At 43.8% G+C, this 23,303-nt stretch overlaps 4 protein-coding genes across 6 annotated transcripts in view; 2 read left to right on the top strand and 2 right to left on the bottom strand.

Annotated features, from left to right (window-relative positions):
* Positions 1–479: 479 nt before the first annotated feature.
* haus6 (HAUS augmin-like complex, subunit 6) lies at positions 480–6,899 on the bottom strand. Its single transcript, XM_079184440.1, has 16 exons — positions 6,647–6,899; positions 6,462–6,557; positions 6,292–6,370; positions 5,789–5,921; positions 5,505–5,649; positions 4,531–4,593; positions 4,331–4,388; positions 4,068–4,241; positions 3,773–3,969; positions 3,429–3,558; positions 3,165–3,267; positions 3,015–3,075; positions 2,426–2,567; positions 2,237–2,335; positions 1,810–1,945; positions 480–1,620 (listed from the first exon to the last, which is right to left on the bottom strand). Exons 1-16 carry the CDS (start codon positions 6,784–6,786, stop codon positions 965–967), a joined length of 2,412 nt encoding a protein of 803 aa, XP_079040566.1. The 5' UTR covers positions 6,787–6,899; the 3' UTR covers positions 480–964.
* Positions 6,900–7,353: 454 nt separating this feature from the next.
* On the bottom strand, positions 7,354–12,821 carry plaa (phospholipase A2-activating protein). The gene is made up of 14 exons (XM_079185284.1): positions 12,608–12,821; positions 11,972–12,165; positions 11,781–11,881; positions 11,539–11,659; positions 11,271–11,438; positions 10,957–11,092; positions 10,633–10,802; positions 10,363–10,514; positions 10,060–10,279; positions 9,891–9,956; positions 9,735–9,803; positions 9,403–9,510; positions 8,609–8,779; positions 7,354–8,447 (listed from the first exon to the last, which is right to left on the bottom strand). Exons 1-14 carry the CDS (start codon positions 12,754–12,756, stop codon positions 7,879–7,881), a joined length of 2,394 nt encoding a protein of 797 aa, XP_079041410.1. The 5' UTR covers positions 12,757–12,821; the 3' UTR covers positions 7,354–7,878.
* Positions 12,822–13,688: 867 nt separating this feature from the next.
* Positions 13,689–19,292, top strand: zdhhc21 (zDHHC palmitoyltransferase 21). 2 transcript variants are annotated; one of them, XM_079185046.1, is made up of 8 exons: positions 13,689–13,748; positions 14,365–14,557; positions 14,639–14,737; positions 14,886–14,997; positions 15,185–15,323; positions 15,529–15,645; positions 16,203–16,246; positions 16,712–19,292. In XM_079185046.1, exons 2-8 carry the CDS (start codon positions 14,404–14,406, stop codon positions 16,842–16,844), a joined length of 798 nt encoding a protein of 265 aa, XP_079041172.1. In that variant the 5' UTR covers positions 13,689–13,748; positions 14,365–14,403; the 3' UTR covers positions 16,845–19,292. The 2 variants fall into 2 exon arrangements, with proteins under 2 accessions (XP_079041172.1, XP_079041171.1); XM_079185045.1 differs by lacking the exon at positions 13,689–13,748 and adding an exon at positions 13,816–13,953.
* Positions 19,293–23,126: 3,834 nt separating this feature from the next.
* The window catches only part of LOC306714863 (nuclear factor 1 B-type-like), a gene marked incomplete at its 5' end in the record, with an annotated part of 65,771 nt that continues 65,594 nt past the window's right edge, over positions 23,127–23,303 (top strand). The window contains one exon of one of the 2 annotated variants that reach the window (XM_079185022.1): positions 23,127–23,201. In XM_079185022.1, the coding sequence (XP_079041148.1) occupies positions 23,127–23,201 (75 nt within the window). The remainder of the gene's footprint in view (positions 23,202–23,303) is intronic. The other variant, XM_079185023.1, reaches the window with a different exon arrangement.

The following is a 23,303-nucleotide window of genomic DNA, read 5'->3' on the forward strand; positions in this document are numbered from 1 at the left end:
ATGTTATATATTATGTCTTGTTTTATTAATTAGTAAAAGTTGACTTTTTCTTCTTCTGCCGTACTGTGAATTTCCCCTCTGATAATCAATTAAGTGACATTTTCACACTTTCTACAATGAAAGTGTCTCCCAGGCAAAACACCCGTTACAAGTACAGTGCAGCAGCTAGGCCTTCACGTCCGATTTAATACCAAATTCACCCTATATTTCAATATAGTTTCCAAATATATACTTTATTTCTACCAGTTCATTTTAATAGGGTATACAATATGCAACACATAAGACCATAAAATATATTCTCTTCCAACAAAGGCACAGTTTGCATTTTATTGCTGGCTTGACTCATTTTTTTTGCGTCATGGTTTAACGTTTGGAGACACGATCCAATGCATAAAACGCATGTTGGGCTGGTGGCTTAATATTCAATACGAGCCATACATTTAAAAACGAGCAAGCCCTTTTGTGAAATTGGTGTCAGATACAAGGTGTCAAGCCTGGAGTGTAATTTTTCATCTCCAACTGTTAAGTTCAACAACCGGAGTGATCACGGCCCCTTTCATAGTCATGGATGCATACCTACAAACATTTTACATAATGTAAATACTGCTTCAGAACCACGTTAATGCAACTACAATGTTAGCCGCAAGAGGCAGGCTAGCTTTTTACTTTTCTGTGACCCAACATTTTAATGCAAAACCAGATTTTGGAAGTTTCAGGAGTTTGGTCGCTCTCTTTACAAGCATAACAAGGAAGTAAACCCTACATTTTGAATGAGCCATATTCCACAATTTTATTAAAGTAGTTCATGTTTTACTATTTTATATAAAAGAAACGAGCATGAAAAAGAAATTAAGTGTGAAAAAAGGTTATTTTACAGCTATGAACAAATATTACATTATTAAAGTCAGCGTAGACAAGGCTGAAAAGTGGTTTTAATAAGAATGTATTCAACACATCATGTCATCTATATCGGGGAGAACGTGATCAGTTGTGGGAGGCTGCTGTACTCCTGCTTCTTCGGGGGTGAAGGAGTCTCCAGCGCATCTAGGTCCAGTGAGAAGACCTCGTCTGTGGCTTCCACAGACTTTGCAGGCTCCGTTTGCCAGTCTCTGTCTTCTGTCGGATCACAGGGTTTCTGATTAAAACACTCTGGTGTCCTCTTCCTGCTTTCCATAAAGGAGCCGTTACCGCACTCCTGCTGGATCTGAGCCAGATGATGACGTGTGGTCAGTGGCCATTGTGTCTCCTCGGTCTTCAAGGAGGGGATCAGGAGCTCGTCGTCCTCCTCGGTCTTCAAGGAGGGGATCAGGAGCTCGTCGTCCTCCTCGCTCTTCACATCCACCGATTCGTCGTTGAGGCTCAGCAGACTGTCATAGCTCGGCATTTCAGGGAGCGTTTCGTGGTCGAGGCTGAAGTGGACCGCACTGCTGCTTGTGCCACCCGGGCTGTCGAGGGCCGTGTGGAAGGTGTCCCACAACAGAGTGGGATTGTGGGAGATTCCCTGCTCATGGAGGGGAGAGAGCAACTCCTTCACGCTGTCGTTGCACTTCGCTAATCGCCCGATTTTCTCAGCTTTGTCTTCCTCAACTGCCTTACGCCAGGAGTTCTTCACTTCCAGAACTTAAGAAAAAAGAGACTTAATTTTACCAACTGAAACACCAAACACTCACCATGCCAGTTTTATGAGACCACATTCTTCAGTCATGCCATTCTAAATAAGCTCATCCCTTCATTCTTTTGCCTTGATGAGTTTGCACAGACTTTCCCTCAATTTAAGGCGGCGGGCAAATGCTTCAGCTCATTACTTACTCAAGCTCTCAGGTGTGCGTGACAGCTGCTTTCTAGTAGAGAAGGGATCTCCATGAAGAGTGCCTAGAAGGCCATCCAAGTCCAGACCTTTGACTCGGCCTTCTGCGGGACTGGTTGTAGTTACAGCATCTGCAAACTAACACACACACACACACACACACACACACACACACACACACACACACACACACACACACACACACACACACACACACACACACACACACACACACACACACACACACACACACACACACACACACACACACACACACACACTATTCAGGACTGAGTCACTACCCCCCTCATTCCAGACTTGGATAGTAATACAGCTTTAAAAATAAAAAAGCCTTTCTCAATTATATAACCAGACAAAGCCCGTATTTATAATTCTAAGCTCCTGTATAGCAGCCTTTAAAAGTCATACCTGATCAGCCAGGTTATCACACTCCATGTCTAATATTGTGGTCTTGATCCTCATTGGAGCCACCTTCTGGTGAAAATGGGCCGTCTTCCTCACACTGGCCTAAAAACCAAGCACAGCATTGTTAAATATGGTTCAACGCACACATTTCGGTTTAACTCAAAACAGAGATCAGCTAAACATGCTACTAGCCTGAGGTGGTGGTACTGATGGAGCCTTCAGAGGAGGGGAGGAAGGTGGGTCGAAAAGCCAGGCGAGGGAGCTATTCGCTTGTGATGACGCATGAGGACTGACAACAGGACTTTCACTCCTCACAGCTGTAGCAGGGCCAGAGCTGCATCACAGACAAAAAGCTTGATTTGTTATTCAGTAACAGTTTGCACACTGACGCACTGTCTGCCCAGTAAAGTGTCATTTCCCCCCCCATTATATTTCCCTCACAATGCAGTGAAGCTCGGGTACACTGACTGTAGCCAATAACAGCTCACTATGTGGCCTTGGCTCAGTGCCAACTCCGAGCCAAGTCGGCACATTGCCCCACACCTGTCTTCAATTTGACTGATTAATGGCTGAGTGACTTCAAGGTCAGGCTCTTATTTTAGTAGCTTACAATTAAAGAGTGTCTGCTCCGTATCTGTCCGTTGCGATTTCTCTCAATTCGCCTCGGTCATCAGAGAGCATGTATGCTGTAGGGAGGACTAGTGACGGACAGAGCACTGCTCGGGACTGCCCAGGTATCTGCCTCCCATCAGACGACAATACAACAAAAATACTACATTACCTCTTTAGGTTCGTAGGACTTGGTGGGTTGCCCTCCGGTGATTTACTCTCTGCAGGTTTCTCTGAAAGATTTTAAGAAACATGATTCGACACAAAAATACGTGACGTTGTGACAGACCAAAATGAATGCATGTAATCAGATTTTGCTTACCAAGAAGTGTTGCAGGGTACTGAGAGAAGACACTACTTCTGTAGATAGCGTCAGCCGCCGGTTCAAAAGACAGCGGAGCCATTGGTGAGAGGAAGCCCAGAGCCTAAAAACAGCCAATTAAATATTAAAGACATGAAACTATTGTGAAATGCCTTTTGAGTTGCTAAACATTTTGGTACCGTCTGCGATTGGGTACATGATTGCCCTTTTAAAGTACATGGACTATATACTGTGACATAAGAAAGGCGGAGGAGGACCACTCACAGGATCTTCATTCAGGAAAGAGACGAGGGGCGTGTCTTTCAGAGTATCCATCCACTTCCTGTCCCACGCAGCCTCCAACTCTCTGATGGTACTCTTGACCTCAGGAATTTCTTCCTTGGAAATCCTCTGTCTTGGAAAAATAAATTGTTCAATACACTTGTTCTCAACTCATCTATCCCTCAGTTAACAAGCAAATACCATTTAGATAATTCTTCCCCATGCTTACAAATGTTCCAACTATTGCAGTTTCCATAGCACAAATGAAAGCTCAACCTAAAAATGAAGATGCACATTTGAGAAAACTCAAATAGCAAAAGGTACAACACATGTGGGTCAACGTATACCTGATGAGGTGAAGGTTCTGCAGCGCTCGGGCCAGCTGCCGACATTTCTCCTGCAGTTGCAGAGGACTGAGCTCAGGCTTTGGGGCATGAGAGACCCGACCGCGCTCCTCCCTCAGGAGCTGCAGCGCGTGTTTCATCAGCTCCAACACGCACAGGAGGTTCAGCTGGCCGGCCTCATACACATTCCCCGAACTCAACTGGAAAAAACACGCACGTGCAAACCACAGCTACGGTGAGACTCGTCAGCGTGATGCTAAGTAACAAGAGTGAACCGACTCGTAGCTTCATTTCCTACCTGATGTGGGAGCTGTTCAATTCTCTCCAGCAGACTGCGAGGAATTTTGAGCACTCGATCCGTCCCGTCCAGGATGTACTGATCTACATCCCCCTTCAAAACACTTTCCAGTACATGCTGCTCCTCTTTGGTAGTTGACAGCATTCCATCAATGTCTGACCACAAGGAGCGCACCTTAAAGACAAACAAGTACACATGTAAGCTCCGGGAAAAGCGAACAAACACGTTTAGGTTTTGCAGGAAGTTGAACAAACATTAAATACCCTTTTGGTCTTCTCAGCTTGGGGAACTCCTTCCTGTGTCGAATCACTGCTGTGACGCCTGAAAGTAGAAAGACAGATTGAACTACTGGACTCAGTCATTAGTACTGAGGGAGGAGGAGGAAGGGGGGGGGGGGGGGGGGGGGGGGAGTCATACTACTGAGGGAGGAGGAGGAAGGGGGGGGGGGGGGAGTCATACATACTTGAGTAGCTCATCATACTTGGCCCCCTCTGCTCTTATGTCCCTCATAGACTTCACCAGGAGCCTTAAAAAAAAAAAAGGGAGAAAAATAACTGCTTAAAAAAAGAAAAGAAAGGCACAGTAGAAACCAACTTCCATGTGCAAAATAAACCTTTCCATGGCATGTTTAAAACACAAACTTCTAGAGTCCTCAACATAATGTTGCTGTCTGTGCACATTACAAGAGGCCTTTTTCCCCAGCAGACACGTGGCCCGTGAAACAGCACGGGTGTGACTGAAACAAGGACACTGATTGTGAACACCTGCTGTTGCCAACTGGCCTCGTTAACCATGAGTTTACCAATTAGTTCACAAGAAACAGGTGGTGATTGAAACAAATATCCAATTAAAGATAAAACATCGAGAGCGACGACCAAAGACTCCCAACAGAAATACCTCATTGCAGTGATTTTTAATGCCAGACTTGAGCAAGTCAGAGAAATTTGATTTCATAACCTGACAAGTGGCATGTTGATAAGATTCACTGTAGTAACGTGAGTGAAGTCTAAGGCTTCTGGACCACCAAGGACTGTGCATGTGTAATAAGGCTCTTTTTAGACCTAATGTCTATACAATGACATGACGAAGTCATGCAGAATTAAAGAGTGTCTGCTCCGTATCTGTCCGTTGCGATTTCTCTCAATTCGCCTCGGTCATCAGAGAGCATGTATGCTGTAGGGAGGACTAGTGACGGACAGAGCACTGCTCGGGACTGCCCAGGTATCTGCCTCCCATCAGACGACGATACAACAAAAATACTTTAAATACTACATTACATAAATTGAGTTCTACTAAGTGTATTAACACTTCTTTTTTAATGCCAGACTTGAGCAAGTCAGAGAAATTGGATTTCATAACCTGACAAGTGGCACGTTGATAAGATTTACTGTAGTAACGTTAGTGAAGTCTAAGGCTTCTGGACCGCCAAGGACTCACTGTGCTCGTTTCTGGTACTCGTGAAGAAATCGATCCTGAGATACTGCAGCCTTCAAAAACCTGGTACGGATCAGGCTGAGCCTCTTCACGGCCACGTCCAGGGAGGAAGCAGGCATCGCTGCAGCCTCAGGAACCCAGCTGTCATCTGACAATGACAATTTTCAAAAATGTTGTGAAACAATGCCATGGCCATTGCAGTGTAGCTCTGCACTTTCGAATTTAAGTCAGATTGTGAAATCGGGCTGTTGGTATCAAACAAAAATGAGATGATTTTCTCGACCTACCCGTGGTGAGTGTCTTTATTTCTTGCAGCATGACGTGATTGGCCAAGTGAAGCATCAAACTGATAAACTTGGGGCCCCCGGGGGAGAGGAACAAGGATGCTACCACTTTGGATCCTGCATTTGCAGTTTCATCCTACACACAGAATAAAAATAGACAATTGAGTCACTAAATGATGTAGTAAACTAAACAACAAGCTCTTGTGTCAAATATTTGACCAGTGATGCAAAAAAACCTAATCTACATACAGTGCTGGTGAGACAGGAAGTCTAATGTTTACTTCTACAAATGTCTATTTATGTCCCTTTTTATGTTGTCCAAAAACTACACGAACATTCATAGGAAGTGTGTAAGGAAAGGATGAAAGGAAAGCCGGGAGGGAATTAAACAAAGGGGAAAAAAAGGGGGACACAATTTCCCCTTTTGAGGACATAAATGTGGTATATAGTCTATAATCTAATCTATAATAAAGTTTATAAAATGAACATAAGTTAAACATTCTTACCATTATTTCTCGCAGCCAAGCGCAGGTAACTTTGCGGAACTCAGCATCTGCTTTGTGGCTCAAAACAGGCCAGCAGTGCCTAACCCAAAAACAAATATTTTAAATTTGTTTGACGACGAATAACAGGCAATTTTATACATGAATGGTAAAAAGATAATTTCTAACTTTACCTGTATGCCTCATTAAAACGTGTCGGGTTGAGTCTCTCCAACAGGAAATGGGTGACTATGTAGAAGGCATCCTTGTTTGGTTTGTCGAACATATTCCTACAGGCCACACAATAAGTTAAGTTAGAAACATTAACTGTTAATATTACACTGTATTCATGTGATAACGTTATCCACAATAAACTCACGGTCCCAGGTTAATGTGTTTAACATTGCTGGTTTGGCCAGCGATGGACGACACTGCAGTGTCTGGTGTAAGTCCGAGCCCAACAAGAGAGAACCACAGATATCTTCCACTCTTCCTCTGCAACAATACCGGGTTCGCCATTATTCCGAGATGGACGAAGCAACGTGAGCAGGTCCGGTGTCGACTGGTCACAAAGCCAGCCCGGCTAACTTAGCTTAGCTGCGAGCTACAGAGTTCACTGTTGGCTAACGTGTGCTAGCTTTCGGACTTGTTTTGAGTTTGTCAACATAACTAACGTTTAACAAACTGCTAAATAATAAACAAACACTGCAAAGGAAAAGTAACGAGTGTTTTAAGGGTAGGTCCAGATACGCTACATTAGCTTTCACACATGTTAAAACTAAATCTCACAAAGTTTAGCCAAGAATACGTAAACGTAACAGCAAGAACACAAACCGCCAATTTATTTCCAATTTTCACCCGGATGTTGTTAACAACTACTTCCGGAGAACGAGCAAACGAGAAAGCACGTTAGTTTGAGTTTCTGTTATATATATTTGGTGCGTTTATATCCGTTATGTCATATAAGAAAGATATTTCTAATATATATAATTATGTGCGGGGCCTCGTGACCCTTAACCTAGTGTAACTTTAGATTTTGGACAAGGCGAGCTGGTTCTACTGCACTAAAAGTGGACCACATTAAAGGCTTTAGACTCTTTTTAATAGTTAACAAACCACTGAAAGAACAGTTACAAACTTGGAAAAATATTGTGTAGCATTGCAAATAGAGCTCTTATCCCGAATAAGTAGTCTATAGGTTAGCAGTTGGTTAATTTAATAAGAAATAAGAAGCGTTAACCCGTGAGGACATATAATCATCACAATATGTTTTTCCCCAGCTACAATTTGCATTTCACTTGCCCTGTAATAGAACTTTATTCAGGTATTATTTCTCCAAGTCAAAGTGTAAAACCTCAGTAGGAAATCATACACATACACATTTATAAGCCATTATTACATGCATTCGGCCCACATTTACCCAACAACTTAGTCACGGGGCTTTAGAAAGGTGGTGCAGTAATAAAAACACAAGCTAAGCATATGTAGAGATTTAATTTGTCCTTTTTTATTGCAGAACATACAATTATTTAGGTCTCCACCACAACTGATTAAGCAGAACAGAGTGATAGTAAGAAAGAAGCGCCCTTTTTTCTCCTCTAATCAGTCACATCATTGTAGTTCTTTTAAAACCAGCTGGCAACACTCGGCCACCTTTGATGGATCAGACACCGATGAGAACTTGGAAATCTGAGAGTTGACACCCAGGGAGCGAGCCAGGTCCCGGGCTGTCTGGTCTGAGGCCACAGTGGTTCCCAAGGCCACCAGCAGCCTAAACACAGCCTCCTTGTCTTGTACCGTCTCCAGAGCTCTACTGGCCACAGACAGGCACTGGGCCTTGGCATCGAGATCGGGTTGGCTGTGCAGGCAGCCGGCGTAGTTAAGCACAAGAGTGGCCAGGGCAATGTGGATGTTCTTATTGCAGACGCCGGCCAGGTCGGCGGCGCGCGATAGCACCGTTTCACGCTGGGCCAGGAGGAGGGCTCGGCCGTGCCTGCCTCCGAAGCAGTTGCACAGAGTCCGCAGCGCCAGCATCTGGTTGGCGGGACGCCCCTCAGGCCTCATCAGGCTCAGCAGGTGGTTGCACAGCTGGACTCCCTCCGACTCTCCACAGAGGGTCTCGTTAACCTGCGGATGGCGCACCGCCAGCCTCATAATGTCCAGGACAGGAAACACAATGTCTAAAGTCCCGGGGGAGTGAAAGGGCAGTTTGGTTAGTGAACAGTAATAAACTGAAGCACCTTAAAGGGACAGTGTGTAGGATTTGGTGGCATCTAGCGGTGTGGTGCAGATTGACTATAAACGACCATAAATTGTGTTGGGATTTTCATTTTTTTTGTACCTTCGGGCCAGTGAGCAGCCTTCCACAGCAGGTTGATCTCCTGGATGGTTGGGGGAGAGTTGGAGGAGTTGGGCTCAGAGACGGACACAAGCAGCCTCTCAAGGCTTTCCAGAATTTCTTCGGAAAGCCGGTGCTCCTGAGGTGCATCTCCATTCAGCTCCTTTATCTTAGCTGGCGACGAAAGAAGAAATCATTAACCATGACACAGTTGAAAACACAAGTGTAGCCAGGATGCAAAAGATATTTGTTTCAGCATGACAATACTGAAGTCTATAATGTGACATCATCTAAACTGTTCGAACTTTGTCAGAAATGATCGTGTTCCCAAATTATCCCATCACACAGTAAGAAGCTGATCGATGAACAAAAGGTTTTCAGGGCCTTTGGACACAAATCAAGTTTCACTCAAAATCCATTAATAAAGTTCGTAGAAAGATTTCGTCATTCTCAACTGAGGGAATAGATATCCACACACTTAAATCTATACAAAGAACAGTTTATTTTTAGCTTTCGGTCTAAAGAACCTTCATCGGAGCGTATGCTTTGACAGAAGAAGATGAAGCATACACTCTTGATCAAGGTCCTTTAGAGCGGAAACTAAAAATAAAGTGTTCTCTGCATTGATCTAAGTGTGCAGATATCTATTCCACCAGTTTGAGCTTTTTGATGCTTACCGCACCTTATTTAAGACCAAGCCGAAGGGAAGCGTTGGTTATCCTGCATTCGTTCTCAACTGACACATGCAGACTGTAGAGACACATAATCACACCCTGCAGTATACTTGAAATGCTCACCAATGATCTGCGAGGAATTGGCTTGCTCAAAGGTCACACCGTCGGTCTTGGGGAAGTAGATGTTGTTTGCCGTCTGTCTGAGGGCGGATGAGGAGTAGGCACCTCTTCCTGTAGAGTAGGGAGCAGAGGGATCCAATGAGAGAAACACTGAACGTTAAAGGATTAAAAAAAACACAACTGCCTCGTGCTGTATTCATGTAGGAGAAATGGGTCTATGGGTCTACCGCTGAATAGCTGTCACTTATCAATCCCTGGTCAGCGGTAAGACCTCATGAGTTTAGTTTGTCTATTGTTTATACGCAGTTCAGAGGTTCCTTCATTAAGTAGCTCACCTGTGAAGGGATCCACGCCTGCAGGAGCACTTGGGTTCTGACCTGACCCCGGGATGTAGCGACCGGAGCCTGTGTGGAGAAAAAAAACCCCAGCTGTGAAATAACATCTCTGGTGATATTCAGATTGTGAAAAATCTTTCAGTAGACAAAGTGTACCTGTGAAGGGATCGCCTCCAAAACCTGGCCTTTCATCAGAAGCCCCGGGGATGTACCGAGCCCCTCCTGTCAGAGGAAGAAACAAAACACCTTCAGTGAAAATATCAATTCAGTCTAATAGCCTCTAATTATTGTAATCAAAACCCAAGTGTGCATCATTTGGCCTCACCAGTGAATGGGTCGCCACCAGCGGGCGGGGCCGGTCCCACCACAAGTCCTTTGGTGTTCTCTATAATAAAATTGGCAACCTGGTCGAGGAACATGGCGCTGAGGTCGTTCTTCTGCAAGAAGTTGTGCGCCGTCAGCCAGGGGTCCTCTGACAGGTTGTAAGGCAGCTTCATGGACGGCCCGCCCTCGTTCACGTCAATGGTGAAGACGTAGTCGTATTCCTGAGGGGAGATCGGGAGTCATGCGTGACTGTTCTCTTGCCTGCGTGCATAGTTTGCCTCGTCACTAAGCTGACGGCCTTTACCTTTCCTTCGTACATCACGTTCTTGGAGGTCTGTTGGTTCGAGCCTCCGACCACATCTCCGATTTTCATCCAGCGGTCGTCGCTGACGCTCCACTGATATGCCTCCACCTTCTGTCCGTCTTTGATCAGGCGCGTCTGTCCGTCGCGATTCCCTTTTGAGGGAATAAGCAAAACAAATCTTGATGGAGGGAATTGGAGAATTGGACGTGAACCAGAAACACAGTGGTTATATACAATATGATGACATAAATGTCAAGTCTATTTTCTAACCAGGCTCATTCAGGTGTTCCCTTCCAGGGAGGTCCTCCATTTTGATGTCTCCAAGGTCGCCCGTCTTGGGGTCAATGGTGGTCTTTGAGAGTTCATCCTCAAAAGCCTGCAGGTCTTCTACACTCGCCATGCGGTCCTCAGCTGGCGTAAACACGCGGATAATGCCGTCACTGTGGGCAGACAAAGCAGCCAGTCTGGGTTAGCCACAAAATGTCAGACATGAAAGCGGTGAACAGTACAAGGACAAGGCGTTTAAATATTTGTTCAGGGGACATGATCACGGACTTTAGACTGACCGCACAGCGTGCCAAACGCAGTTCTCACCTGGCCCCGATGGCTATATCGCCATTAGGTAGAATACAGCAGCACCAGACGGACTGGGCAGGCAGACGGATGGTCTGGGAGCACTCTCCCTGTCTCCATATCCTCAAAGTCCTGTCCTCTCCCGTGCTTATGAAATCTAAAAGGGAAAAGAAAAGCACCAGTGTGAGGTCAGGGGGGGGGCGGCAGCTACCAGCTGACAGCAGGAGATCAAATGGTTCCATAAATGACCAAGGACCCGCAGTTTGTTACATGCACATTACAAGTCTCACATTCAGCTCTCAAAGGCATTTACATCTCAAGATAAATAAACAAACCTTGACTATTGGGGAAGACGGCCATGCTGTAGATGTAGTTGGTGTGGCTGTAGTAGACCTGCACACATTCGCCTGTCACCAGCCACCTTCTGATACTCGTGTCATTGCTGCAAGAGAAGAACTCTGTGTTGCTGATCACTGCTAGCCCCCTCACACAGTCCTCATGACCTGGGAAGAAAGAAAACCAGGTTGCGTTGTAATCATGGAGCCCCAGACAAATGTTTGGAATAGTTACGGTTGAATAAGTCAACCCGCTGCAAACTCTCACCTTCATACGTCTTCTCACAGCGGCCGGCTTTCCAAAGCTTTATGGTCTTATCTGCTGATCCAGACAACATAAGGCCTTGTTCAGGTAAGATGATCACGGCCCACACTGCTGCCGAGTGGCCCTGTAGTCAAAATTTAATTTTGATCCGTCACAACGCCCTATCATATGTTTTGCTTATTACAGTTGCATAGATTTGGGGAAAAATAGATTTACAGAGTTACATCACAGAAGCTTCAGCGTACCTCTAAGGTCATCATGCACTTCTCATTGAGCCAGACTTTGGCTGTGGTGTCCCACGAGCCGCTCAAAAGTGTCCCAAACTTCCCAGAAGACAGAGTGCAAACTGTGGGGATTATAATAACAAAAGAGCAAATTAGATGCTTATTAGATTGTAATTACCCTGAGAGTATACAGCTAGGCACAACCAACTCACCTGTACTTTTGTGACCTGTGAGGGTGAATAGAGGCTGTGATTGGTCCATTGTGAAAACGCATATGTTGTTATCATTTCCACCCGTGGCAATAAGTCCGCGAGGATATGTTTCACTCGGTGCAATGACACATACACAGGATACAAAATTGGAGTGGCCAGACAAACTGTGCATCTCTGTGAAACCTTTGTCTGGGCTGTCAAGAGAAGGGGAAAGAAGAGCAAAGACATCTTAAATGATTACTTGTGTGGGAACAAGTGGTGGAAAATTGTGTGATTATTACTTTAAAAAAAGGCCAATAAATCAACTAACAGACAAAATACATAATAGCAATCTAAATCTGGTGAACTTTAGCAAGTACTCCATCATCCGCGCTGCTAACAGTCAACACAGAGTTGCAGTTGAATGAATGACAAAGCTAATTTGAGTAAACGTTAGCAAACCGCTTGCTAGCTAACTTAGCTACCCACATTAACACGACTGTATTACTGTTACATAACTTCACTGGGGTCGTTAATTGACTTGCAACTAATCTCGGTCTGGGCATCTATCCTAACGACAGAGTTGACGTTGCGTACAAACTGAAATAAATCGAACAACCACAGTTAGTTAGTCAGTAGCAGGCTAATGCTAGCTACCTTGAGTTTGGTACCCAGACTCTTCCGGTTCGGTCTCTGGACACAGACACGAAGGCTCCATCTGGAAAAACGGCAGATGCGAGTCCCCTGACGTCCATTTCGTGTCCCGGAATTGAGCACCTGAGTTTGTATGCGTTGGATGATGCCATTTTGCCCCGACGAAACGATAAAACTACCACAGTAGAGTTATGTTTAAGCGGCGTTGCTGTCAACAAACACCGGCCGCTAATGCTAGCGGAAGTTGAATTACGTCACTGACGTGTCACGTCAGACAACTCACCGTTCAAATTAATATGTTTTAATTTGATTTAAATAAAATATAGTACAGAATTATAATACAGTGAGTGGTGGTAAGTTTAAAGCATTAATGTCGAAATACTATTCAAAAACACAAAAAACACAAGGGAACGAAGCGGACTGCCTCCAAGTGTAGTACTCGTGTTTCAACAGAGGGGGGCAGCAGACTGTTTTCCCTGTTGTCGATGGTGCACTGCGCTCCCAACGAGTCCACCGCCCACCTGTCCAAAATAGCTGAGTCAAGCTGCCGTAGACAACCAGGATACAACAGGAAACTTGAAATATGTTAAAAATAAAAGCCCCAGTCAAATCGCAGTCTCCGCATTCATCATCTCCCACCAAGAGTACACATTATTCTCGAGTTTGGACAGCAATTGTCAGTATCAAAACAAGATTAGCCTTTATGTGAACGTTAAAATGAATAGTTCACCAACCATGACATGAGTCATAAATACATACATTGTTTATCATACGTGTTGCTAATTCATTTTATGTACACTGTGTAATCCTTTAATTTGATTTTCTTTATAGCGTCTCCTTAAATTGAGGGAATTCTGAAACTAAATAAGTAAAACAAATAAGTTGAAATCATCTTAGAAAACAAAAAAACATTAAATGTACCAAATAAGCCCCTTTCAGAGAGCTACTTAAATATGTGTTTCATATGTATCGCTAGAATTCAGTCCCATCAAAAAATGTTTTATTTTTTAAACATAGGTAAACCGGAAATGCATGTTTTTTGTATTGCAGGTAGCAAACTACCGCTCCTGTCCAGCCCACAGAGGCTCGGATGAGGAAGTAGCCACAGTGATACGTGCGCTGAGAAGGACAGCGACAAAAAAAAGTAGGTATCGTTTTATTTTAGCGTGGGAAATAATAGACTGACGCGTAATACGCTGAATTGTATAATGTGCGAATGAATGCGAGGTAATCACGTTAGCCCGCTGATGTTAGCTAACACAGTAAAGGCTCCAGAGCCGAGCCCATCGCGCCTGTCAGTGGGATCAGTAGTATGAAGGATGGAGCACGCGAGGTTGGGCAATAACAAGGTATTTAGTGCATACTAGCAGGTTTATAAGGGCCGCTTGTGCTAATTGTAGACTGGGTTGGATTAGCAGATAATGCTAAAGTAAAAAAAATAACCATTGTAAGGTGTTGTAAGGTAAAGGTTGGGATTGTTTATACACACAGGTCTGCTTTATTACACAGTAGTAGCAATAGTAGGCCTGTTTGTGCCCTCCTCAGAACGATAATACTACTCATTATTAATGGTATCTCAGTCGTATCATCTTACAGTTGGTCAGTCATCAATACAGACTAACGTTCACTGTTATAAAACAACAATAAGCCTATAAAAATGTTGTCTAAATGATGTTTATTCAGCCGATAGCTGAGATCTGTTTCCCATCAACAAATCTCCATCTGTGTGTGTGTGTGTGTGTGTTGGGGTTTTGCTGTAGGTCCCCGTCCCCGTCCCCCCTCCGTGGTGTCCAGCAGCCATGAAGCTTCGACTGCACTTTGTGGTGGACCCCATGGGCTGGCTGTGTGTCAGCATGGTGTTTGGGATCTGGCTCTACAACTCTTTCTTCATCCCCAAACTGGTTCTGCTTCCGCACTACAACGAGGGACACATCCCATGGGCCACAGTAGTTTGTGAGTGTCCTCCTGCAGGAATCTTCGTTGTTGACACACATTTCACTTTGAGCTAGAATTGAACGCCGTACGCTCCCTCAGGTTATTACATCGCGTCGACGCTCTGCATAGCGGCCCTGTTGAGAGCTTCCACAGCAGATCCCGGCCGTCTTCCCGTGGACCCCCACATACCTCACGCTGGTATGGATCCACATGGGACATCTTTATACCAGCATAAATTAAATAATTCTCTACCAGTTTAGTATCAGCTAATGCCTCTCAGTCGGTCTCTATATGTTATTACTGTGTTACTATGTCTGTAATAACCAACAGTTTGTTTATGTCACAGAGCGAGAGCACTGGGAGTTGTGCAATAAGTGCAACTTAATGAGACCCAAACGGTCCCACCACTGCAGTCGTTGTGGCCATTGTGTACGCAGAATGGACCATCACTGTCCTTGGTGAGGATGCACACACACACACTAATAAAGGCCTTACCGTACACATCTGACACCTATTGAAAACCATGTTGACGAGTAGAATAGAAGGCTTCTGCTGCGAATATATTTCTGGGAAAACATATTTTTTCATGAAAATAGCCAAAAATGATTGAAGGTAATATTTTAAATCCTGTTTGTTTCCTTCCAGGATCAATAACTGTGTGGGAGAAGACAACCACTGGCTCTTCCTGCAGCTCTGTTTCTACACTCAGGTCCTCAGTTTGTTCACTTTGGCGCTGGACTTCTGCCAGTACTATTACTTTCAGCCACTTACAGGACAAGACCAGGTACATTCTACAAGAATATAAGCAAATCACACCCTTAATCGACAACAAACTAATGTTGTAAGAGCTTACAGATTGCCTTTCAGACATGCCACGTGTAGCAATGTTTTGCAGCAGTATTGCCTGTGTTTATTAGCTATCTTAAAGTACTATGTGAGGACGCTAAATGCTTTGTTTCATTCGTCGCCGTTCTGCTTTCTTCTGCCAGGAGAAGTTTACAACGCGCCATGAACTGGCTCTGCTGCGAGTCTCGGCGCTCATGGGTTTAGTCATGTTTGGAGGCATGACCACCTTGTTTTACACTCAGTTGACAGGCATCCTCTCTGTGAGTACTGCGTAACGACTCGGAAGACGTGACGTTCACTGCCGTGATTATGTCGATGGGAATGTGTCTGCTCTTGACACACTGCTTTGTTGGAGCTATAGAACGAGCATGGTGGTGCTTATTTGTTTGTCTTATTGAAAGCTAATTCTGTCCTCTCAAGAACAATCTAGCGAAGAGAGGCCGCAGCACACAAAGCTACAGACGGAAACCAAATGACATAGTACACAAAAATAACCCAATCAATGGTAGTAATGGAGTGATCAATAGAAACGAAACAAGAGAGAAAGTCTGGGGTCAGTGTTTGCCCGTCAGTGGCAGCGTTTACTTGCAAGATACTGTTGCAGTCTTAATATCTTTGATGACGGGATTTTGTTACAAGCCAAAGTAATTTGAAGCTTTCATCAATCACTTCGACAGAGCTGTAATGGTAGACACGTCTATACTTGATCTGTCATTTAGGGAAAGTCTGTTTTCAATCGGTGGAGCTGTCTACAGGAGCAATAAATGAAATGATCATCATATTTTACATTGTCCTTCTTTGTCCCCCCCTCTTACAGGACACTACCACCATCGAGAAAATGGCTCAGTTCTCAAATGAAATGTGAGTCACTCTGTTTAACTCTGTTTGTCCTAAAGCCCCACTTATTCCCATGTTTGTCCGTGCAATGTGAAGCTAAGCTTAGCTTAGCATAAGGACTGGAAACAGTGGGGAATGGTTAGCATGGCTCCTTCCAAAGGTAACAAAATATATACTACCACCACCTCTAAAGCTCTCCCCAAAAATGTTATAAAAACGACAGCTTGTGGTTTTTTGGGGGATTAAGTGCTGAACTAGTTCTTAGCTGGGCGCAATGACTTCTGGGAGTTTTGTCTTCACCTTGAGGCTGTCCATCAGCCAACAGAGACTCCTAGTGAGAATATGAGTTATCAGTTTGTGCGCCTTAGAAGCTGCATGTAGGCGGATTTAGTTTCCCCGTAGCTAGCTGTTTCGCCCTGTTTACAGTCTTCATGCTAAGCTAAGCTAACAGCTAACAGCTTTTTTTCTTCTTCTTCTTCTTCTTTTCAGATATGGCTCAAAGAAATCTTGGCAGCGGGCGCTAGCTGAAGTTTGCGGCACTCGCTGGAAACTCCTGTGGCTCATCCCGCTCCGAAGCAGACAGCCCATCCAGGCCGGCCACCACTTCCGCACCCACGTGTAGGCCGGCAGCACTTACAGCACCGCCTGTTCGCACAGACAGGAGGGGGCTTCCGCGATGAAACACTCGATGCACCCTTTGGAACCCATCTGCTCGCCTTCACCGTCCCCTTTTGTGCTACGAGAGCTGGGCAGCAGTCTTTGTCTCCTGAAACTCTGAAGAATTTTCTTTTGCCTTTCTCTACAAAGCCCAGAATGGCAGCGAAACAGGGTCAAGAAACAAGGGAGTGATGGGGAAAATGTTGCTTTTTTTTTTTTTTACTCACTGTGACTGCTACTTTAAACATTTGGAAACCACTTTTAATGGTTAATTGCATCAGAAGGATAGAAGTCTTTACCTGGAAGCAGCTGGCGAAAGGGACCCCTCTCAGGTTACTTTAACAAAGAGCCTTTACTACTGACCTTTAATCAGCTACAGGCAGGACCAGTGTGTCTATTAGGAAGGCAGTTTTTTTTGTATAAGGTTTGTGCCTTGTTTCTTTTACCGTAACCGTGTCCGTTTTATTTGTCATGCATGCGCAGTGTCCTCGTTTTTATGTTGTTGTTTTTTTCCGGTTGGGGATCTTGCGCCTCCTGTTTTCATTTGATGATTCATGAATGTTTTTCTCGCATCGTTCTCCGAACGTTTTATCTATGAAGTGATGATTTATCAAGCATGGCCAACAGAACAAAGTTCACAGCTTGAGTACTGATATGTGACAACTTTATGAAGCAGAGCAGAGAGTAACACTTCACCAAGTTTGTGCTGTCAATATTAGGCCGTATTATGTCGTAGACAAAAAGCCTGCTGTATAACAAACATTCCACAGCCAATTGATATCATGACCTGTAGTGTAATCCTTATTGAAGGGGTGTGAGTGTCACATGCTATGAAATATAATAATAGAGCTTAAATTACTCTGGTTATCTTTAAAGCGTTTGACATTTTGGGTGATTTATACACTTATTTGCTTTCTTGCCGAGAGCAAGATGAGAAGGTCGAGTTAATCATTTAACTCTCTGCAAGAACGCAAATACCCGGAACTCCAAAAACGTGTAACTGTCCCTTTAAATCGGGTCCGTATAGCTTGTGTGCCCCCCCCACCACCCGTCAACCAGAGCACTTACAATGCAACGGCGCACATTACCACTAACACGTCTATTGTGCAATATCATTTGTGATTTTTAGTGCTGTCGCTGTCACAGTTAGGTCTTAAATGTGTCCGAACCGGTGGCTTTATAAACGCATATCTTTATCAGTCAAACAACTAGCGGATTAGTGTGTGACGACATACAGCTGGTGAACACTTGACACTGATGTATTTATGATGGTTTGCTGTAACGCTATAGTACTGTTTTAGAGGTTTTTATTGAATTCTTTCACAGGATACTTAAAGTAGAAGATGATTCAGTGCATAATAATACTGGCATAGCATGGTTGTCACTGTCTTTAACACTTGGCAATCGCATAGATAAACCTGTACGTAAACCACGCTTGCCATATGTGGGGAAATATAACAATAATCCAAGTAGTTTTAAGTGCCTTTCTAGGTCTTCTTTTTACTCTCACCGTACATCGTCGTCATCATGTTGGTCTCCATGAAAGCCAAAGACCTGGGGAAATGTTGCAATAGTCAGCAGGCGTTCGGTAAATGCATGTTTCACCAACTTTGCGAAGGTAGCAGTTTTAATATTATGCACTGATTTTTCACACGAGCGCACAGTCTGTTTTGCTGCATCGATGGTACTCTTGAGAGAAAGTCTCCACTTCCAAGTCGTCGTGTTTTATGTGTAAATTCTGTTTCGTTCATGTCCGGAATCGGATTGTTTGCATTTGCATGAGTGTGTGTTGATAACTTTGGCTCAGTGGTTTTTATAACAGATTCAGGTTCTTGGATGTTTGTGTTATTTTTTGTTTGTTTGGTGGTGGGATAATGTGTGTGAGTGGCATTAAATAAGGGGGGATGGATCACATTCAGTTTCTTTGACAAATACTTTTTGAAAGCAATAAGCATTGTGTATCAGTAAAGCCATCTGTATTGTTACAGCAGTAGTGAAAAACACGTGATTATTGTGAAGTAAACTGGGTTTAGAAGAGTTTCACTCATTACTCACTAACCAGGGATTACCAGACGTAAACACGCGTCTGTACTTCGGTAACCTCAGCCAAGATTAACACTACTGTAGCTGCTGTGTATGGTTTTACATTATATCCTCCTATCACACCTGCAGTTGTTAGTAATTGGAATGCTGCAGTTAGACTGTCAGAGGGCCCGTGCACCGCTCACTCTCTTCCCCTCACAGCTGGTAAACTGGCGTCCCACAGGGCTCTCAGTTCGGATCTGTGTAGTTTGGTTCACATTGTTCTTTTGCTGTTTTCAGAATGTGTTTTCAAATTTTTTTTTTTTTTTTCTTCAGACCTCCAACTCCGGAACCGTTATGTTTTGGGGGAATTAAAGGAATACACCGTAACTATTGTTATCCATTTCTTTATGTCCAGAAAGCATATGAAATGTGAGGAAACTGTATTCATTGTGATTATATAAAACATCATATAGGGATTCATATTCTAATAAATTAGATTCTGGATACGTTTGAGCTGATTCTTTTCTCTTTTCTTCTACTTAATGTGTAGCAACCTACATTTGGGCTGCAGCCTGAAGCTTTTATTTTACTTTAATAGAAATAAGGATATAAACTACAACATGATGTCAGTATTTTCAGAAACAGATGGAGACCTTGGCTCTGTCCGTTTCGGGGGCTTCATAACGTGACCAAATGAACAGGAAGGCTCCTTCATGTCTTGGAAGCTATAGCAGGTAAGAAGGACACTACTTTTAACGAGCAATTTCTACACAGAAGTTGATGGAGCTCTAAAAAGACTGCAGACAATTGTTTCCCTTTGTCTGTCAAGTGATGTAATCAGCCGTAAAATGTGTAATGTGATGACACAGAGGCCCACAGTCAGACAACACAAGATGGATCTTTGTGACCTTGTTCAACACACCTGTTGCCCTAAAATAGATAATAACTACAGCGTTAGCTGTTTATTACGCACCTTAAAACTAGTAGCATTTGAATGGACTCCTAATAACGTCATGACATGTAATGTTTTCTGCCATGGACAAGATAATTCACTTTAAAGCAAAAGACAAAAACATTTTGGTCTCATTTTCAGCCAATGTTGCACTAAATAGCTGACTCTGCAGTATCACAGTCAGACGGCCAGCTGAATGCGGTTCGACTCGGGTCTCAGGACGACGTGTCACAGTGAGAGCCCGAGCAGCAGTTCAGCTGTCTCCAGCCAAATGGTCATTGTCTCGAGCAGTTCTTAAGTGTCAGCGAGGCGTGTGTAATGTGTGCATGAGCCGTGAACATAATCTATGTGTGTTGTCTAAAATGGTTAGATGTTTCAAACCTACACTGAACACCCGCACACACACACACACACTTTATTGCCCTCAGGAACCCCAACCGGTTTGGGCTTGATTAACCAAAAACCTTGAATATCTAAGTTTGTCTTTACAAGAACAAATAACATAGCAGTGGAATTTTAATGAGACCCTCACACCTCATAATCACACCGGACTGCAATTTAAGCGTCCCTTATATACCATCAGGGTTGAATATTACAAAACATCGCTGTCAACAATTACAAAATGCCTCAAAGTTATCTCTCTTATTATGGTGGATGCTTGATGTCGATGGAGGTGCTTCATATCTTTGAACATATGTTAATTAGAAAAAAGGAAGACATGTATGGTCCTGGAAGAAATTCCGCTTCTGTTGCTGTTTTTAGAACTAATATCCGAAACCGGTTTTTCGTAATGGAACACAAACACACCAGTACGTTTTAATGAGCCATGGGGTGAAATTTAATTTGGGAGTTTGGGCTTTGGGACGGTCTGGGTTAAATGTGCTCTTAATCTCTGGTAATGGTTGGTCAAATGGCCTAATTAAATGAATGACCACCTGCTACTTGTGCAGTCTATGACATCTGGCTGAACAAAAGAAATAATTAGCCACCATGCCTGATAAACATAAACTGTGCTTGGAACAGTTATCGCTCAGATACGAGGCTGTGTACCTGTCTAGGATTGGAGTTAGTGGCTTGGCGTGTTCTGCTGCCATTTTCCCAAGCCTAGACACGGATTAAGTCTCGGAGATGGAAGATGAATTTATGATCGGATCACAAATTATGGGTAGCATGATCATTTTTAGATTTCTATCCATATGGGCCATTTATCCTATATGACTTAGTGATAAGGGTCATCCCCAGTATCAGTTATGCTTTTCTTACTCAGAGCTTCAGTTAAGATCCAACATATTTGACAAGAAATTGTTTTTTATCTGTTATTATTGGTGTTTTTTCTCATCATTCAAGCAACTAAATGCTGCAAAAAAACAATCCACTTGTCTTTTTGAATCTCTGAAATTACCCTGACTCTCTGCTTCCACTTGACATATTAAGAAACTGTTATTGTATTCTTTGTCACTGCTCATGAAGACATAATTAGATTTTTTTTAGACCTCAGCGAGTCATGTGGACGGGTGGCAGGTGTCCGTTACGTTCCTCCATCTTCAGCGCCGCAGCTGAACTTCCAGAACGTCGGGGGTATTGATTGGCCTATTGATTTTCAAATGAGCTCACATTGTAGAAAGTAGAAATCCAATTAGAAGTTGAACTTGAAACAGTTAATCCAATCAAGACGATGAAATGTATCGATTTTACCCTCAAAATCAATAAGGTGCACGCGGCTCTGGTGTGAGCTTGGCCCAGAACATTTTCCTTTCTCCAAAAGAATGAACAGCTCACTTTAGGTCAGCTGCACATTGTGAGAAACACACACGTGTTCCTTATGTTTGGGCTCAATTCTACTCCAGAGGATGAACTCCCTGTGAACACATTATGGAAAACGTGTAAAACTCTATAAGACAAATTCACTTATTTGGGATATACGGGTTCTGCTGGGTAAAAAGTTCTGTCAACACCAGATAAAGACAATGTGAAAATCCATTATATCTAACCAAGCTTTACAGCTGGGGTCTCCAAACAGAAGTAATGCATGGGGATTAAGTTTAATTAACACTTGAACAGAACATTATGGTTAAAACCTGCTTTTTAAATAAGCCACTTGTACATTTTAAACCACTTCCTCTTGAAATGCTGAACAATGTGCTGATTCAGCAATAATATGTAACAACATACAGCCATACAGAACAAGCTGTTCAAAGATAAAGACTGACTCCAAATATCTCCGTCATGAGCTGACATTTGCCTGCTCGGCGCCTCTTTGTTCTTTGCGTTTAAGAGCCAATTAAATTGTCCGGCTCACAACTAGGCTCCTAATTAGCGCTTTATTAAAGTCAGGTGCGCGGGAAAGGTCTGCTGCAAAACGAACTTATTAAATCAGCGCTGTAAGGCAAACATACAGCACGCTGTCTGCACTGCAGGTGCGTCATTACAGAGTTTTAAGTCCTTCTATGAATTTGCCAATTGTCTTTTGCGAGATTGAACCCGAAGTGCTGTAAACTTCTGTCCTGAGTGTGTATGTGGCGAAAAAGCCACGACGAAGTCAAGTGGAATTCTTCATGTCCACGCATTGCAGCCCTGTTTTGATTCACTTCATCTGTTTGTTGTAACAAATGCTAAGTAACTGTTGCTAAGTCCACCCACCATCCCTGTGGGGAAATCCAGCCGCCAGCGAGCGGCCTCAGTGAGGAGGATTGGAATGTGGCAGGAGAGAAAAGGCCTTTTCTGCTGCCATTCAGATAACATTTACATGGAACCGCCAAATGGCTTAATTCATGGATCAAAGTACACTCGGCCCAAGTAAACCCTGACAATGAATGTAGCCGCGGCCTCTTGGTGATTACTTTCGGCCTTCGTGACTGCTTCATAAGCGTTAGATCGGACCGTTTCTTTGAAAGAGAACAATGCGTTTCTATATGCAGAAGTGTTGAGACATCTCACTGTTTTAAAACGACCTTTAGCTCAGTGCCACACGCTGCTCTCCAGTGGGTCACTCCCAGCACTGGGGGGGGGGGGGGGGGAGAAGGGGAGGAGGTTAGTGTAGGAGGGGGATGGTGAGGGTTGCAGGGTCATGGTTCTTGTAATTACCACTGGTCAGGTTCAAGTCACTGGTCAAGTTGTTGCAGTCTTTTTTCTTTCTTTCTTTCTTTCCCATGATGCAACGTCGACGAGGACTGGCCTACATGTGGCACAGCATGCCTCCGCCGATGCCCCTTTGATTAGGTGTCCTGTCTTCCACCGGGGCTGCGTGCGATGACAGCCGGGAGCGCAGCGATGGATGGGAAACTGACAGAGAGGTCCATTAAATGGCAGCTTTGTTATGACGTGTCAGCCAGGACGTGGTGGATGGTAAGTGGAGCTCTTTTGTCTTGATTTCTTCCTCTTTCATCACCTTTGGTGAGAACTTTGCCATCAAGAAAAATCAACTTCATTTCATGAGGTATTCTATCC

The sequence above is a fragment of the Pholis gunnellus genome (assembly GCF_910591455.1).
Source record: "Pholis gunnellus genome assembly, chromosome: 23".
Lineage (NCBI taxonomy): Eukaryota > Metazoa > Chordata > Actinopteri > Perciformes > Pholidae > Pholis > Pholis gunnellus.

Coding starts and splice junctions, on each gene's coding strand:
- haus6 (XM_079184440.1), bottom strand. CDS start 6,786: ATGGCGAACCCGGTATTGTTGCAGAGGAAGAGTGGAAGATATCTGTGG. Junction 5,650..5,788: donor AATAAAGACACTCACCACGG/GTAGGTCGAGAA, acceptor TGTCATTGTCAG/ATGACAGCTGGGTTCCTGAG. Junction 4,594..5,504: donor GAGTACCAGAAACGAGCACA/GTGAGTCCTTGG, acceptor TTTTTTTTTAAG/GCTCCTGGTGAAGTCTATGA.
- plaa (XM_079185284.1), bottom strand. CDS start 12,756: ATGGCATCATCCAACGCATACAAACTCAGGTGCTCAATTCCGGGACAC. Junction 11,660..11,780: donor AGTGCATGATGACCTTAGAG/GTACGCTGAAGC, acceptor TTTTGACTACAG/GGCCACTCGGCAGCAGTGTG. Junction 8,448..8,608: donor GGCTGCTCACTGGCCCGAAG/GTACAAAAAAAA, acceptor CCGGGACTTTAG/ACATTGTGTTTCCTGTCCTG.
- zdhhc21 (XM_079185045.1), top strand. CDS start 13,924: ATGGAGCACGCGAGGTTGGGCAATAACAAG. Junction 14,558..14,638: donor CCCATGGGCCACAGTAGTTT/GTGAGTGTCCTC, acceptor ACGCTCCCTCAG/GTTATTACATCGCGTCGACG. Junction 15,324..15,528: donor CACTTACAGGACAAGACCAG/GTACATTCTACA, acceptor TTCTTCTGCCAG/GAGAAGTTTACAACGCGCCA.